The sequence below is a fragment of the Pleurodeles waltl genome, chromosome 8 (assembly GCF_031143425.1).
Source record: "Pleurodeles waltl isolate 20211129_DDA chromosome 8, aPleWal1.hap1.20221129, whole genome shotgun sequence".
NCBI classification, from domain to species: domain Eukaryota; kingdom Metazoa; phylum Chordata; class Amphibia; order Caudata; family Salamandridae; genus Pleurodeles; species Pleurodeles waltl.
Window position 1 is genome coordinate 884936307 of NC_090447.1, and position 17043 is coordinate 884953349.

A 17043-nucleotide genomic window follows, 5' to 3' on the forward strand; every position below is an offset into this window, starting at 1 on the left:
GGAATTCAGGAGGATTAGGAGTGGGCTGGGACGAATTCCTTTTGCATATTTGGAGGCTGCACAAGCACTATTGTGTTTTAGGTTGACAAACTGCGTGTTTTGAAGAAAAAAATATCAAACAATGTATCTGTGACATTTGTGATCCAATTTTGTTAAATAAAAAGAATTTAAAAAAAATAAACTGTGCTTTGAGGCTACTGTCTTTCCTGATTGAAACATCAATAAAGAGATTTTCAGTAAAAAACAAAAACAAAAAAATTGGAATCCAATCCACTGGAGCCAATACTGACAAGAGACAGACTTCACAGCAAAGTCTTCCAAGTCTACAGATCACTGATTTGTCATAGCTGTGGTCTGTTAACAAAGCAAAAGGCAAACTGGGATGCTGACCTGGAGGAACTAATTGTGGAAAGCTGGAGAGAGGGAACATGATGGCAATGTAAAGAGCTACTGCTGCACAATTCCCCTTGGTACAATTACCAGCACATAACTTATAAAACATAGGTGTGCCTCTATCATATGAAACTTGATTTTTCTCCAAATTGTGTTCGAGATATGTTTCTGAAAGGAAATCTCTCTCTATTAGGTGTGGCAATATAGGTGGTCATTATGAAAACGGCGGAAAAACCGCTGTGTTTATGCTGACGGTCAAAACACTGACCACCAGCGACCCCGGAACCCCGCCGGCCAGATAATGAACATATCTGTGGGCCGGCGGGCAGAAACATTGTTTCCGCCCGCTGGCTCACAGAAAGGCTCGGCTGGGACATTGACGGCGGCTCCACATGGAGCCGCCGTCAATGCCTCTGTGCGGCAGGTGCAGTTGCACCCATAACGCAGATCGACCTGCGCGACGGGGCTCTGCACTGGGGCCCCTGCACTGCCCATGCAAAGTGCATGGGCAGTGCAGGGGCACCCCCTCCGCAAGCCTTTCCCTTGCGGGATATCCCGCCAGGAAAAGGCTGGCGAGAAATGAAACATTATCCACAGGGTAGCACCGCTACCCTGGCGGATGGTGTTTCAACTCGCCGCCAGGCTGCCTGACGGCGGGAACCTGGCGGTGGGTGAGGGCTGCCGCTGGTGGCCATCACCATGTTCATAATATGGCGGTTTGGCTCGCCATGCCGGCTACCGGCTTCAGCCGCCACTGCGGGCATGGCGGGCCAAACCGCCAAGATCGTAATGAGGGCCATAGTGTCCTTTAGAGACTCTAGAGATGGGTTAATGAGATCCTCTCAGGTATACTTGGTTGGTGGTTCATATAAACTTCCAAAATCACTCTCCTCAGATTTATGGAAGATTTTAACACCCCCAGAAAACGCAGATACTGATCAATATAGGGTTACTCACTGCCAAAATGGATACAGTTCAACACTGGAGAAACAAAGAGGCTCAATACATGAATGAAAAGCAGGCATTTGTTGCTAGAGGCCCACATTTATCAAGTTTGCGGTTGCCCTGACAGTATGAAAGAATTTTGGATCTGTGAAACACTAATTTTTCTTCAACAATACAATGCCTACAAATGACAAATGGGTCCAAATGTGCTTGCTTACTTTTAGCTTCCACCGAAATCCTCAGGGAGGCTATAGAGGGGGGTATTCCCAGCCAGAAAAATGGTGGACCTTCAGACAATACCACTCCACCATACTATGATTGGTTTTATGGCTCCTTACCGAGTAAAATCGTGGCTGGAGACAGACAGGCTGCTGACAGAGGCACAGCCCGGCTCCCACTCAGTCTTGCAGTACCACAGAGGGAGTAGACAACGCTCCCCCAACATTGACCTGCCCAGCCATGCCCTCCCCCACCGCAATCCCCATATGCAACCTGCTCAAAGCAGGTAGTAAATAGCAGCGGAAAGGGGGCTATTATTTGGCCTGGAAGGGGGAATTTCATACAGAAAATTCCTGGGTTTTCCAGGTCAGGATATTACTTCTTATTCTGAGTTGAGTAACCAATAATTCCAGTTTTTTGATTTGGGGGACACCAGTTGGCATCAGAGATGCCAGGGACAGTATCCCTGGATCACCAACAGTTTACTCATAATGAGATACTGAATGTAAAGTTATAATTGTTCCCTGATCATTCCTATTGTTTATTTAAAAGGTTTTGCTTGGTTCTTTATTGCACTGATTTCTTTTGTGAGATTCTGTATTATTGTTACAAATGTCTATGGCATTGATTACTGCAAAAAAGAACAGTTATCAAAAGGCAATGGGCAAGCAGGATGGCTTGCCATTGCTTAAACTTTGACAGCACCATACAAATGATGCCATAATTAGCTTCTCACCTGCTTCCTGGACTGGTGGCATTGTCAAACAGGCAAGGCTAACCTTTCTTAAGTTAAATTCAACAAAGTTTGAGATACTAATCATGCACACTCGTCCATTAAATATTCACTCCATATGGCTGGTGGAGTGGTAAGCTTATCCTGAAACAGTGGGAGTCCTTAAGAAACTGGAGTCCTGCTGGTCTTGTCAATGTTTCTAGCACCTCAGGACAACAGTAAGGTAAAAACTATTTTTATCTAAACATTGCGAGTCACTGTTTTACCTCATTGGAGGAGTGTGTGTTCCACTATTTAAGATGATAAACTAACCTTACCGCATTTTTTGAGGACAAAAACCTAAATATAGGTGCTGACATCCAACTTAATCTTTGTCTTTGAATTCTGATAACTACATGTCCACTTGCCCATTATAAATTCTGGACAAGTACGCAAACAAAAATATTTAAAAAAAACACACACACCCTACACCCCCTTGTGCATGCGCAGCAGGGCACATAGGAACATCAACTATCTTAGCTTTCGTAATCATGTTGAATGGGTGTGATCTTTTGGTTAGTTTTCACAATAAACTATTTTAAATGATCTTTAATAGCGTCTGATATCAAAGAAAAGCCCTTAATCAAATTAATAGGAGCTTAAAGTATCTTACCAATGCTTCTTTATATGCTTTAATTCTATAAACAAGGCTGAGGCCTTTACAACATGTGAACCTGAGACACAGAATCCCATGGGCTGCCAGGTGTGATGCAAGAGACACCAAATGTTGAGAATTCGTATAATCTCTAGCTCCTTGAGCAAGAATTACTCCATAGAACGGGGCTTGCATCTTGGCTGGTGCTGAATAGACTGCATCGAGATACAGCTCAGGGGTAATCAATCGTGTTTTTGCCTAAAAATCACAAATTAACACATCAGTGACAAAAAGCAGAAACCATAGGCACAGAAAAGGCAGTAGGTCAACATATAAAAACCTAGACTAAATTGCTACGAAATCTGCAACAGTTGCTTACAAGCAACCAGAAGTTCAGTGCTTTCTGACATGCCTCTTAACTCTAAAAACTGAAAGATTTTTCATTCTCATTCCTGACGATTTATAAAACAGCCCCCTAAACGCAAACACACACACTAGATACAAGTTGCTCAAATAGCATTTCCCTATGCACTTTAGAATCAACATGTAGACTCTCCCTCATTAATATGGCTGAAAGTGTTTATTTAATTACAGAAGCAGAGGCACAAAGTATAACTTTACTGATAAGCCTTCAGCAACAAATAAAACGAAACATGCATACCCATACAACAGGAATATCAAAGTAACACTGGAACACGGAGCAGTGACAGATCAGAGTGAACCCCATTATTAGCAGATACCAACAATCCTCTTGTAGGATATCCTGTATAAATTACTGTCTACAATGAAATGTTTTCTTAGAAAAACACAAGAACCAAATAGGGGACTGAAATACCTGCAGCCAACAGCTAACTGCAGGTCCATTATTATTGTAAAATCAACTAGAGGGCAACACAAACTGTTAAGAGAGTAGTAGGGCAGGATAATCGTCATCTCTCTGTCTTTAATTGAATCCCTTTTGTACATTCTATACCAGAATGGAGGTTTGATTATGACACTTTAAAGTTTGTCATTTACACTGCAGGGCATAAGCCCAGGGGGGTTGTATTAAATTGTTTTGAATGTAGGTTCCAAAAGGCAGTCTGACACCTTCATAATGTCCTCCCACCACCAAGAAAAGTCAAGAAAGCCCTGAAAGCCACTGCCCCTCGAGTTGAATGTGACCCAAACACAGAAACATCAGTAGCTCTTGCGCCAGTTTTTTGTGGAAGATACAGGAATATTACGTTTTCTGAATGAAATTAAAAGTTATGATATAGAGGGAGGACTGAAAATTGTAGGCAATACTTTATAATGTATTAAACCATCTTAAACGCTTATTCACACACAGTTTAGTACAACTGTGAAATGTAGGATAAAATATGGAGGTTGAAAAATATTTTGTTTGTCCTGTAAAATGTGACTGCTTGGACAAAAAAAAGATGCATTATCAACATCTAGAGCTTTCATATATCACAATCTACTAAAAGAGACCAAATATAATAGTATGGTTAATTTTGCTAAAAGTTCTCTCAAAGACCATTGCCTGTCCACTGTACGATGAAATTAAGGACAATCTTTACATCATAAGACTGCTTGTGTCATGGAACAACCTTGATGTAAATAGAAAGCAATGCTCATCTTACTAGAAAATGCCGTCCTACAGGTTCTCCTTTCATCAAACTATGGCTTGGTAAGATGCCCAATCTATATGCCTTAAAAGTTCTAAAGGCTTTCCCACATGAAAAGAGAAACACTAGAAAATTAAGTTCCTCTACTAGAGGGCAGAACCTGGGTAAGTGTGGTGTTCCACCACAAGCTAAATCACAGAGTCTTGGCATGTTTGTAACTAAATTAGGATGATAGAGCCCAGGTATTCAAAATGACTTACAATTATAGGTGCAAAAGCTCAAGAAGATTCCAGGATGCCCTGACATTTTCAAAACCATTAGTTGCATATGTCCTAGCACTGGTAAGTCATGTATGGCTCCCCAGACACCGAATAAGATCAGGAAAAGCGGCATCAGCCTCATAAAACAAAGGGAGAGCTCCAGACGCTTAGGGTCCAAACCATCCAAAGTCAACCGCAGGTATTTATGTCTGAGATGGTAAGTAAACAGATCGATTTGAAGATAGCCCCTTAAAGATTTGTTCTGAAGAACAATCCCCCGGTCGAGAGTTCATTCTCTTTTGTCATGAAGGAACTTAGGGCCAGATGTAGCAAAGGGTTTTTCCCATTCTGTGTCAATGGGAAAATGTGTACATATGGCTCTTAATCCATAATCAGACACGAAATTAGACGTGCTCAGGGTATATTCAGCTTAAACTATTAAACCGTTCTCCAGGTAGAAGTGTCTAAACATATTGGAGAGATTCCCCAGAGCCTGGAAGCAGGCTCCTCCTAGTTTACTGATATGTCACTAGTGAGGCACTGTCCATCCAAACCAGAACACAATTCTGCACTGTAATGTAATAAACGTCTTACTGCAAATTAACTAGAAAGCTCTTATTATACAAAACTGTCTTTCTTCTACAGACCACTTTCACCTGTGATCGCATCGCATCTGAAAATCCTCACCCAACCCTAGCTTACAGATGTCTGACACACGACATCTGGAGTTAAGGTCAACACTACGTCTAACTTTCCAAACTTGCAACTGTGCGAGCTACAAAGCCATACCATTCCGAGCTTCTGCAGAGAGGGACATTAAAGGGGTGTACCTTGAGGCCTCTTTCTTAAGGAAGGGGTTTCAATCACTGAAGATCCATGTAATGTAAAGGCTCTGAGTAAACCGTCAGAATAGATGCTGACAATAGATCTACTATCATGGCCAGCCCTGGAAGACAGAATTTGCCCATCTTCAGCAGTATTTGAATTTCCTTCTTTATCATTTTGATCTTGGAATTTGGGGGAAAGATGGACACCTTCATTGAATTTGAAATGAAATGAAGAACTGGATCATCTGACTTAGAGCAAGTACTGACTTTCTATAGTTGATGACAAAATCCAGCCCCTTCAAGACTGGAGATGGTCTTTAGCAGCTGGTTCTCTAGAGCAACTTTGTCTTCAGACAACAGAGACATGTTGGTGACGTAGGTCTGACTCCCCATCAGTTCTATTGGACCTGGCATCTTTTGGCATGGTTTCCCCTGACGTTTTGCTTACTGACCTTCTGTTTCGACTCCGCACACTTTACCACTGTCGCATAGGCTCTCATTGTCCTAATGAGACTACTGGATTTTTGGCCGGCAAGATCGTTCGCAGTGTGGGGGACTAAGTCTAACCCACGGCGGAGGACCCTTGTCACCCCAAATCCGGGTTGAGTTCCGGCTAACTGGCAGTGCCTCATCTCTCCCAAAGGGAAGAGACAATTGGGCAGCCGAGCGCATGACATCTTAATGCTTCCCAGGGAAGTCGTGGTCACTCAGATCCCAACAATGTTGGAGTTTCTTAATCGTATTAGGTGGTTGCAATTGTGCACATTTTTCTAAAAATTGTGGCGCTAGGCTCTTACCTTCATTCGACAGCTCATATCCCAGGAATATGACGCGGAGGAAGGCAATTTTAGATTTTTTGAAGTTAAATTTGTAGCCAATTTTGGCAAACCCTACAACAAAGCGGGCTACCCATCTTAAATGGTGTAGTAACTTGTCATCTGTGAGATATATATCGTCTACATAAGACAATGCTTCAGGGTCCAACTCGTGTAAAATTGTAGTCACACGAGCCGCAAACAGTCCCAGGCTATTCTTATACTCCTGAGACAAATGACAGAATTTTTTCTGGGAGCCTAACGCGCTAAAGCTTGTCAAATCCCTGCTTTCGGTTGCTATATTCTGGCAGAAGAAACCATTCGAGATGTCTAAAGTTGTTTTGTATTTTTCCCGCACAATGTTGTTCATCAGTGGGGCGCTATGTGAATTTTGTATAGCATATGTACGTGTATGTCCGTTCAAATGTCTGTAGTCTAAGACTATTCTATATGAATGGTCCGGTTTAGCTACAGGGAATAAGGGATTATTCATCGGTGAGACACAGGGTTCAATTACTCCCTGGTATTCTAGTTGTGTAAGTATTTCCCTCGCCGGTGCCCTTGCTTCATGTTTTATAGGATACTGCGGTTGTGGCTGAGGTTCACCTTTAATCGGAATTACATGATATGGAGAATCCCTATCCCACCCTACGTGATTTCTATATAAGGCAGGTGCTTGTGCTAGAGCCCATTTGATGCAATAGGACTCTGGGAGTCCCCTGGAACAAGTGGCGAGAACAAAGGTTTAATAACCTCCTCCCCAAATGGGCAAGTGCGAACAAAGTCAGGCGGCCAATCCTGCTCAGCCAGCAAAATGTCATATCTTGACTACACGATCCCAAAAGATCGCGTTTATAGTGCGTTCAATGTCTCCTTCCAATTGTAAAGTCACTGTATACACCCTATCGGGTTCAGAGACACGCATATCTGCTGTTTCAACTTGTATGAAGTCATCAGTTGCTTTCACCTCCAGATGCTCTAGAAGATTTCGGCAAACTATTGTGACCTCTGCCGCACTGTCTAGCAGTGCTAGTGCCCAAGTCTTGTTCTTCAAGAGAACTCTCTTCCTGTGTGGCATGTCTAACTGAGACTGCCGTCACTTTTTTCTTTTTAAACTGCTGTTTTTGTTGTATCGGTTTCTCTTCCTTCTTGACAGAAACCTCCGAAGAGCGTTGTGATTCCTGTCTTGGTTTCACGTACTCTGTTCTCCGCTCTGACCGCACACCTCTCTCATTTCTCTTTTCTGATGAGTCCTGAAAGGAACGAGATTGGCGTGTATCAGTGTTTTGATATCTATCAGGTGTTTTCAAATTATCCCTATTTCTGAGATTATACCTATTCTGCGGGGTCTCTGTACGCGGAGATTCTCCCCTTTCTTTTTTAGGTGTCTGTTGTTTTTTCTCCCAGCGCTTCTTATTACCCTCAGGTTGTTGTTTAGCATTGTCTTTACTAACTTTTCCCTGAAACTGTGGTTTTTGCGGTCTAGCCCCTGGGCTATCTCGACCGATACTGGAATATGTTTCCGCTATTATTTTAGGCAGTTCCCGCACCTGATCGAGTTGTGGGACGTCACGAAGACGCCTACACACAGCAAGTGCAACTGCCTCCCCTTTAAGATTACTTAGTATTATTGAAGAAACCGTGGCAAAGTTGCCCATCAGTTGCATTCCTAAATCTAAGGCTGGGGCAGCCCCGTATTCATCCTGAATCTGTTTAAGCACTTCCGGTAGGTTCGCTAATGTCGGTGTACCGTGTGCCGTTGTGTAGAGCGCGGCAAACACCATGCCCCATGTATTACAATGTTCCACTGTGGGAACCATGCCAAATGGTAAACACATAGTTAATATTTTATGTTTGTCCTGAGGTCCCGTATGGGGAAATACCGCCACCAGCGTATTAATTTTCTGTGCCAGACAAAATGGAGTCTCCTCCCGTTTTGCTGGAACTTTACCCATGATAGAGTGAACAGTCGCCGTGTTTATACCTGGAGCTACTGCATGTTGTTGTGCTGGAGCAGCACATGCTGGGTTTGTATTTAGTGTCTGCATCACAAATTGTACTAAGCGTCTATATGTAGCCGTTAAGTCTGTATATAAATGACGAACTTCAGCCACAGGCATACTTGCAACCGCAGGATGTGGTGTATATGTGGCCAATAAAGGCCAGGTCGGACCATCATTACTCAGTGGACCTAACCTTACTGGCAATATAGTATGGGGTAGGGCGCCATCAAGCCAATTATTATGTTCTTGCTAAGATAGAGGTATCTCTAGGTATGCGTACGCCCTGTACTGGCCAGGCACGTTCGCAACCGTATATGTGTGAAATGCATTTGTATTCCCATCAACTGCTGGGAATGTGACCCAGGAGTAGAAAAGTTCTGTTCTATAGGCTGCATGGGCGGCCACCACAAACGTGACTGGACCACCCTGGATCGTAAGACCATATGCAAGCAAATGTGCTGTGAGCGGCTGTCTCATATTAAGAGCTATTTGTATTACCTGGGGATTTGCCATTAGAAAATCAGCACTGGTTCAGAGAGGGCACACCAAAACGGGGTCTTTCCTTTTAAGGTTCAAGCTTGAACAACCATCTGCTATATTGAGGGTTACCTATATCGCGGTGGTGGAAGTCCTCAGTGCCACGGACGTCTCCGTTAAAGGAACTGAGGGATCATTATCATATATGAGACCGAGAGAGACTGGTGGACCCGAAAATTAGAGCCAAACCAAATGTTGGCGGCGCCATGTCACGTAGGCTCTCATTATCCTAATGAGACTACTGGATTTTTGGGCGGCAAGATCGTTCGCAGTGTGGGGGACTAAGTCTAACCCACGGCGGAGGACCCTTGTCACCCCAAATCCGGGTTTAGTTCCGGCTAACTAGCAGTGCCTCATATCTCCCAAAGGGAAGAGACAATTGGGCAGCCGAGCGCATGACATCTTAGTGCTTCCCAGGGAAGTCGTGGTCACTCAGATCCCAACCAGTTCTCTCATACACAGTATGGTCTCATACATAAATGACAAAGGCAGTTTGAGTTTTAAAGATTGGTTTAATAAAAACGACTGCATTTTAGATAACAAGGCGTGAGCCACAATAACCAGAACCATACAACACAGTAGGATTTAAATAGTAACGAGGAGAGTGAAACATAAGAATAACGCTATCATAATGCAACTAGATTACGTTCTCTCTCCTAAGTTCTATTTTGAGCACAGCATGTTAAGCTCTAAGCCTGCCTTTCAGGTTCCCCGGGAGGACATCGACCCTCATACCTGAGCAAAGGCCTGTGATCGGGATCAGCATCTGCAACAGGGCAGTCGGCGTCTAGTTGTGGGTTCCTGGTCGGAATCTCCCTCTTACGTGTATCAGGACTAGGAAGTGTTTTTATAACTAACTCGCCGATGTTCTAAGAAATGTCCCTACGTAAGAATGTGTACTTTCTACGAACCCTAAAGACTAAACTTCTACCACATCTATCGGCAATGTACCAGACTGTATCCTTGACTGAAGCACAGAGCGAGCAGGAATGTATTGTTTGAGAACTTCAGTGCTGAAGTAAGCTAAACAGTGTGATAGAAGAAAATAAAACAAGACCGTGAAACTGGTTATTGTAAAATAACAGTGCGAAGCTAAATAAAATGAATCTAGGACAAAGTGTACAGAGGCCTAATACTTTAAGCAAACGTGCAAAGGCTACATTAAAATATGGCTACACTACACCACTGCTATCCAGAGCTAAAGTGCATGCGCTCTGTGTCTAAAACATGGTAACATTGGCTTCTCCATGATTGGCATATTGATTTACTAGTAAGTCCCTAGTAACATGCACTAAGTGTGCCCAGGGCCTCTACATCAAATGCTACTAGTGGGTCAGCAGCACTAGTAGTTCCTCCCACTACTGTAGCCTTTTAAACATGCCACAGGCCTGCCATTGTAGAGCCTGTGTGTGCAGTTTAAACCATGATTTCGACCTGGCAAGTGTACCCACTTGCCAGGCCCAAACCATCCTTTTTTATTACATGTATGACACCCATAAGGTATGCCCTGGTTATCCCCAAGGGCAGGGTGCAGTGTATTTAAAACGTTGGACATGTACTTTTAAGTTTAACATGTCCAGGTCGTGAAAAAATTTATTTTTTACTATTGCAAGGACTAACTCTCCAATAGGCTAGTATGCAGATTGCCTTAAACATCTTTTAAGAGTAATTTCTCATTGGGAAAAGATGGAAAAATGGAGCTTGGTCTCTGTGGGCTCACAATTTAAAAACATCTTTTGGTAAAGGTGGTTTTTAAATTGTTGGTCTGAAAATGCCACTTTTAGAAAGATTGCATTTTTTTTTTTTTTTACTTTAACCATTCTGTGCCTTAGCCTGCCTTCAATCCACGTCTGGTCCGTGTGGGTTTAGGTGACGGCTACAACTGTGCATTCCATCCAGACGGCCCTAAAACAGAGGACACTCCACTGCCCCTGCATTTCATCCGCATACCAGTGGGTCATCCTCAGCAGGGAGGGTGGATGGGCTCTCACTCACACTTTAAAGGGTTGTGACTTGACCCCACACCAAGGACTGATAACACCCCCCCCCTTTCCACCCCCACCAATACCTTCTAGCAGACAGGACTGGGCTGAAGGGGAACTGGAACACTTCAAAAACAGTCTTTGAAGTCCCACACCCTTCAAAAGCACATACTCTGAACACTTCTGAATGGAGGACAACCTCCCAGGAAGAAGGATCAATGTGCTGTTTGCTCTACTGTGTACGCCTGCTGTTTCTTGCTTGAGAGTGAGAGAAATGGATCTAAACTCTCTACATAGTGCAATCTAAAATTTCTCCAAGAGAATGAGCGGGCTTGGAGGCGAGTGTGGTGCTGCAACACAAAAACTGACGCACAACCCTGGCGCGTCACTTGAAACAGGCACATCCCACTGCAGAAACACCACTTTGACGCTGCCTGCACCGAAGCCGCGGACATCGCTTGCCGACTGTGCAACGCAACAACCCTGACTTACAAGGCAGCCCCGGCTGGCTAATGCAGCACCGAAGCATCAGAATCAGGAATCATTGCTTCTCGACCTCGATGCATCACCAGCGTTGCCCGATCAGGAAATGATGCATCGCCTGCAAACGCAACGCATCCCCTCCTTGGATTAACACAGCGTCACTGAGCCTCGATGGAATTAAGCTACTGTCAGCAGGTCTGTGTGACTCATGTATCTGGCCCGAGCTCCATCGCGGTCAGACTGAATTTATGGATTTGCCCCGGTCCAGCGCTTCCAAATAGCCCTGAGTTGGAGCTATTGTTTCATAAGCATTGCATTTGATATAATCTTTGAAAATTTATAACTTGGCTTTTGTATGTTGGATTGTTTGTCGTTTTGGTCTAGTTTGACTCAGATAAATATTGGCTATTTTTCTAAACTGGTGTGGAGTCCTCTTGCGGTGTCTTCACTGTGTTACTTTGTGTGTGTGTGCGCGTGTGTGTGTGTGTGTGTGCACAAATACTTTACACATTGCCTCTTTAGCTTGGCCTGACTGCTCCATGACAAGCTACCAGAGGGTGAGCACAGGTAAACTTGTAGTGTGTATCTTACTTGCCCAGACTAGGATTGTGGCCCGTACTTGGACAGAGTGCAAACCTCTCCCAACTAGAGACCCGATTTCCCAAAACTTCAATACAAAACAGGATACTTAGGGAACTCTGCTCTCTTTCAGAAAAAACATCATATTCACCGCCTCTTACTTGAAGGAGGAGACATGACAATATCAATTGTTGACATAACCCACAAAAACATATACTAACATCTGTGGGTGTTGCCACAAACGGTACCATTTTCTGTACTGCAGGGTTTCCAACTTCAGCTCGCAATGAAATTGATTGAGGCTGAGCCTAATTTAACAATGACATATCTGAGCCTTATCTCAGTGACATAGGAGAAATTAGCTAATGGACTTATCAAAGGATGAATCACTGGAGCTGACAATCGCATCGTACATGGACCAAATTGCTGCATCAATTGCAGACTGGACCACGTTTTTTTACAGTATCTTGAACATTGTCCTTTTCAGACATTCCTTTCTGGGACGTTCTCTTCACGGTCTTCCATAGAAGAATCAGAGGTACCCTTTTCCACAACTTTTCTTGAATGTAACAGGCTTAATTTTTTCAACCCACTTCAAGCCACGACTTCCATGACACCCATTCTTTAAAGAAAGATTCATAGAAGTGAGCCGCCTAGAATGGCTCTTGATAGAAAAAGAAGCAGCTGCTTATTTTAACACTAGGAATATTATGATAATGAAATATATGATGGTCAGCAGCTCCTTCAAAGTCACATCCTCAAATAAAATAATGTCTAAAGAAAACCTTTCAAACATACTATCCCTTTACTTCATTTGATCATGTGTTCAAATATTTACTCATTTATGTAAGAAAAGTTCCAAACTCTGGAAAAACTCTGCGAACAAAACCCAAAGTCAAACCCTAATTTCCTCTCTAATATATTTACCTGAACAGGGAGACTCACTTTAGCTACCAAGTAAGTGTCAGACAGACACTAGGTTGAAAAAAGTCAAACCTTTCCCTCCGAGCGCATCAGCAGAAATAACCTACCACAGCAAAATTAGAGTTGAGGGACCCAAAATAATCACCCGTGTGAAAATAGGCTGCAGTGGAGCAACCCGAACATGTGAGGAGGGAACTGGTGTAGAGCCTCTGCTCATAGATGCCTATGAAACAACATTGGGTTAGTTGTCAAACACCTAGGACATGCCGTTGAAGAACAAAAGAAGCATCTACTGCACAACAGAGCCCGCCTGCTCACAAGTATATGATGTATATGATGTATATGATATATATATATATATATATATACACAAAGCATTAATAATCTAATGTAAACATAAACGTGACACTGAAAAAGTGCTGAGGACTTAAGCGATTTCATGAAAGCACAGCCTACTGGAGGATGGATGCTATGGAGTGACATTATAATTAGGGGTTTGTACTATCCGTCACAGTTCCATCTTCTAGAGAATCTTTAGCATCTCTTTTGGACATGCATGTCTGTTACTACTAGAAGATTAGCAGTGAAGAAGTAAGTCGTAATAAAGCCAAGAGTCTTGCGATATGACCAGTTTCTTCATTCCACCATTTGAAGTTTGCCACATACTCCTTAATTCACATACATGCCAGTTGTAAACCCTTATTTGGCCCAGCATCCATTCTAGATTGTAGCCTTATACTCTTCACAACCAGATCTGTCTTCTCAGTAATCCCTTTACTGTTGTATTTGCGAGTGCCAATCACACAATTCCACTATAAACCGAAATTCCACATTTCCTTCAATGTTTGTTACACAACCGGCAGAACCACTGGGCAGGTGGAAGTTAGTAGGCATGGGAGTGGCAGAGGAGCACATTTAAAACTGTGAGTAGTGCTAGGTGTGATATTAAGGGCCATCCCAAAGTGCTACACTGAAACTCAGGGGAATGTCCTTATAGTATGAGAAAAAACAACTCAGTTTCTGCTCAGCTATTTGCATTATCAACGCAGATCTTTGCAGCACAGCTGCACAACTGCCAACCTTACTAGGTTAGGGATATTGTAATTGGCATTCTACTTTTGGGGAATCTGTGATTGGAGTCTGGTGAGGGAGAGATCCTTGAGCAGGAAGACTGTTAAAATATCTCTTAAAGCTGTGTAGAGTTTAAGCGTTAATACTCGCACCTCTGGGCAATAACAGCATTTAAATACCCTCCCCGTAGTTATGGGGCCGTGTCACAGGTAAGGGCGTATAATAAGTGTGGGCAATTAACATATGTTTTTGCCTTACATACCCCTTCTTCGCCCACCCACAAAGAACATAAGGAGAGCTGCGAGAGACCCGAGTAGACTCTGACCTGAATGTTTGGGTGAAAAAACAGATCTTCCTCTTATAGAGCACCTTCAGCTTTTTCTCAGGCAGGCCACTGCCACAGACTCCTGTCTGCGCTTCTCCCCTCTTTTTGGTAGTCCAGATGCCAAAGAAAAGTAGAAAAGTTTGTTTACAATTTCTACTTTTCTTCGGTTGCTTGGCATAGGTAAGAGCCTAATCAGCTGTTTGAGAAACAGTAGCTGCTAAGGAAGAGGCTGACGGAGCAGCGCTGGAGGACCATACACGCCAAACACCCGATTCAGGAGTGAGAATCCCAATTTACGAGCCAAAAACAGCTTTATTTTAGGTGTCACCGTCTAAAATTGCCTTTGCTACAACATAAGTCAATAGGCAAATACACTACCCCACTTATCAGTTTGAAAAAGTTGACATGTATGTAGGACAGGATAGTTTTTAGTTTTTTTAACATCCAAACAACCTGGAGCAAGGCTGTTCCTGCTCCCAAAGCGCACCCTATATGCCCACAGCACTAGAGAGACTACAATCATTGCACTTTCACAACCTTTTTTCAAATACAGAAAAACTTACATGTGTCATCAAGTGGTACCGGCATACAGTGTTAGTCATGTACACAAACATTCATAATGTCCTGAATACCTCTACACACCTATGAACCACATAAACATTCTCTTAACACTTACACCGAATAGCAGCAAACAATAAAATAACCACACTCATTTGAGATGTCATCAGTGATGTCACAGAACATGTAGTGAGTATATGTGAGATCATAAGCAGTGCACAGCCAGGGTGAAAGTTACAGTTAGCTTTGCTAACTACAACCATTGAATTTCTGCAATTTTCTTAGTTCAAAACGTTAATGTTGTCACTGACATTCATCGAAATAGAACGTCACTTTAACATTTGGATTTTTCAGAGAATTCCTAAGGAGTTTTTTTTAACTAGATCTTTTTATCACACCCAATTATAATGTTATTTTACCCTTTATTTTTTCCAATGAATTTCTAGTTTTTGTTATTTTTTTTATTTTTTTTAGTTAAGTAATGTTTTAATACCATATGGGCAGGGAGTTGACCACAGGTGACAACCCCCAGCCAACCCCACACTGTGCACGCCCTTTGGCAGTGCACAGCAGGAGGCTGGCTACAGGGCCTGGCCTGTGGCCTCATCACCCTTAGCAGATCCACACAGAGACAGCTAACCCCACCCCCTGGTGACAGCCCTTCCCACACTGCACATAATCGTTTGCCACACACAGGGTGGGATTAGCCACAGGGCCTTGCCCATAGACAGACCAAGCGCCCAACTCACCGCAAGCAGCCACCCGGACGCAGCTTTGCCCACACTTCGCACAGCCTTTGGTCGTGCGTGCCGTGGGGTTAGCCGCAGGGCCTGTCTTGCAGCCAGGCCCAGGTTTCAAACACCCACAGGCAGCCAACCCCATGCTGCGCACAGCCTTTGGCTATGCGCAGCAGCCACCTAGCCCTGTGGCTAAACTCCCAAGCAGGCTGCCAACCCCACATCGCACACAGCACATGGTTGGCTTTGAGGCCCAGGGGACCCCATACCCTGGGGTTAAAACATATATATTAAGAGGGAGGCGTACAGCCCACTCTTCGAACCTTAATTGGCTCCAGAGATCCCATTCACCAGAGACAATTCCAATAAAAGGGGGATTGGGTGTAGTGAAAATAATCAGGTTGGAACGCTGACTTTGTGTTTCACCACTCTGCATATTAGTGTTCAATGTTCACCAATTGCAGGTTACATTTTGTATTCAGTTTAACTGCCTATTGGCTTTATCGTGGATTAGACATTACATTTTGATTTTAGTTTAGCTGCCTATTGGCTTTATTGAGGCGTTAGACATTGCAGTTGAGACATTGCAGGTGAGCTGTGTTTTTCCACATGGTAAACTAAGCTTATTTTTTACGTATTTTCTCTCATCGAACACGAACAGCACGATAAGGAAGCGCATATTTTTTGTTTTTCTTTAGTTAGAAGTTGGACTTAGAAGAGGGAGCCTTGAAATCTTGGCCAATTTTCAACGTTGTTTCTTCCAACTCTGACCTACAGTAGCCAGCATGTTTGGAATATTTACATCTGAGAGGGAAGGGCCTTTCAGAAGGCTTTTTTTCCCATAATTATTTAAGCTATAAAAGGTGGCCCTGGGCAATAGGGGAATTTCTGAGACCTCAGTTAGCATTGGACGTCAAATGCCTGACATTTTCCCGTGAGGGTGGAAATCTCTTTCTCGCAGTTGAACAGGGGTCATCAACTTGATGGCATGAGAAAGATGAAGAGCATTGGCAGGCCCTACGGTGATGAATTTTTACTTTATTCTTTGCTTTGCAATTATGCTATAATATAATCACATATATTTGCTGTGTACATTGCAGTTGAGAATCTCTTTGATATATTTTCCTTTCATTGCTGTGACTATTTTTAAACATGTGCCTCCGACCTACTAATCTCCCTTTTCAGGAACCTTGTGGTGGAATAATAATAAATGTCTTCTTTAAACTAAGAAGTGCATTCCAGAGATTTTTGTCAGCTCGGTCATTAGTGAAAGCAATACATGGGGCCGTGTGGTCCACCACACCTCAAGTCTTAAAAGGCCCCAGGAACCCATCCCCTGGGGCCAAATACAACTAAAAAAAAAAGGGGACGTTGGCCACGCAGACCCCTCTTAAGCTTTCTCATGGCT

General features: G+C 43.3%; 1 protein-coding gene across 4 annotated transcripts in view; it reads right to left on the minus strand.

Annotated features, from left to right (window-relative positions):
* TEX30 (testis expressed 30) overlaps positions 1–17043 on the minus strand; it is a 231270-nt gene that overhangs the window by 153425 nt on the left and 60802 nt on the right. For 3 of the 4 annotated variants that reach the window (XM_069205190.1, XM_069205192.1, XM_069205191.1), the window contains one exon: positions 2943–3182. The exons of the other annotated variant lie outside the window; for it this stretch is intronic. In XM_069205190.1, the coding sequence (XP_069061291.1) occupies positions 2943–3182 (240 nt within the window). The remainder of the gene's footprint in view (positions 1–2942; positions 3183–17043) is intronic. 4 annotated transcript variants of the gene reach the window in all.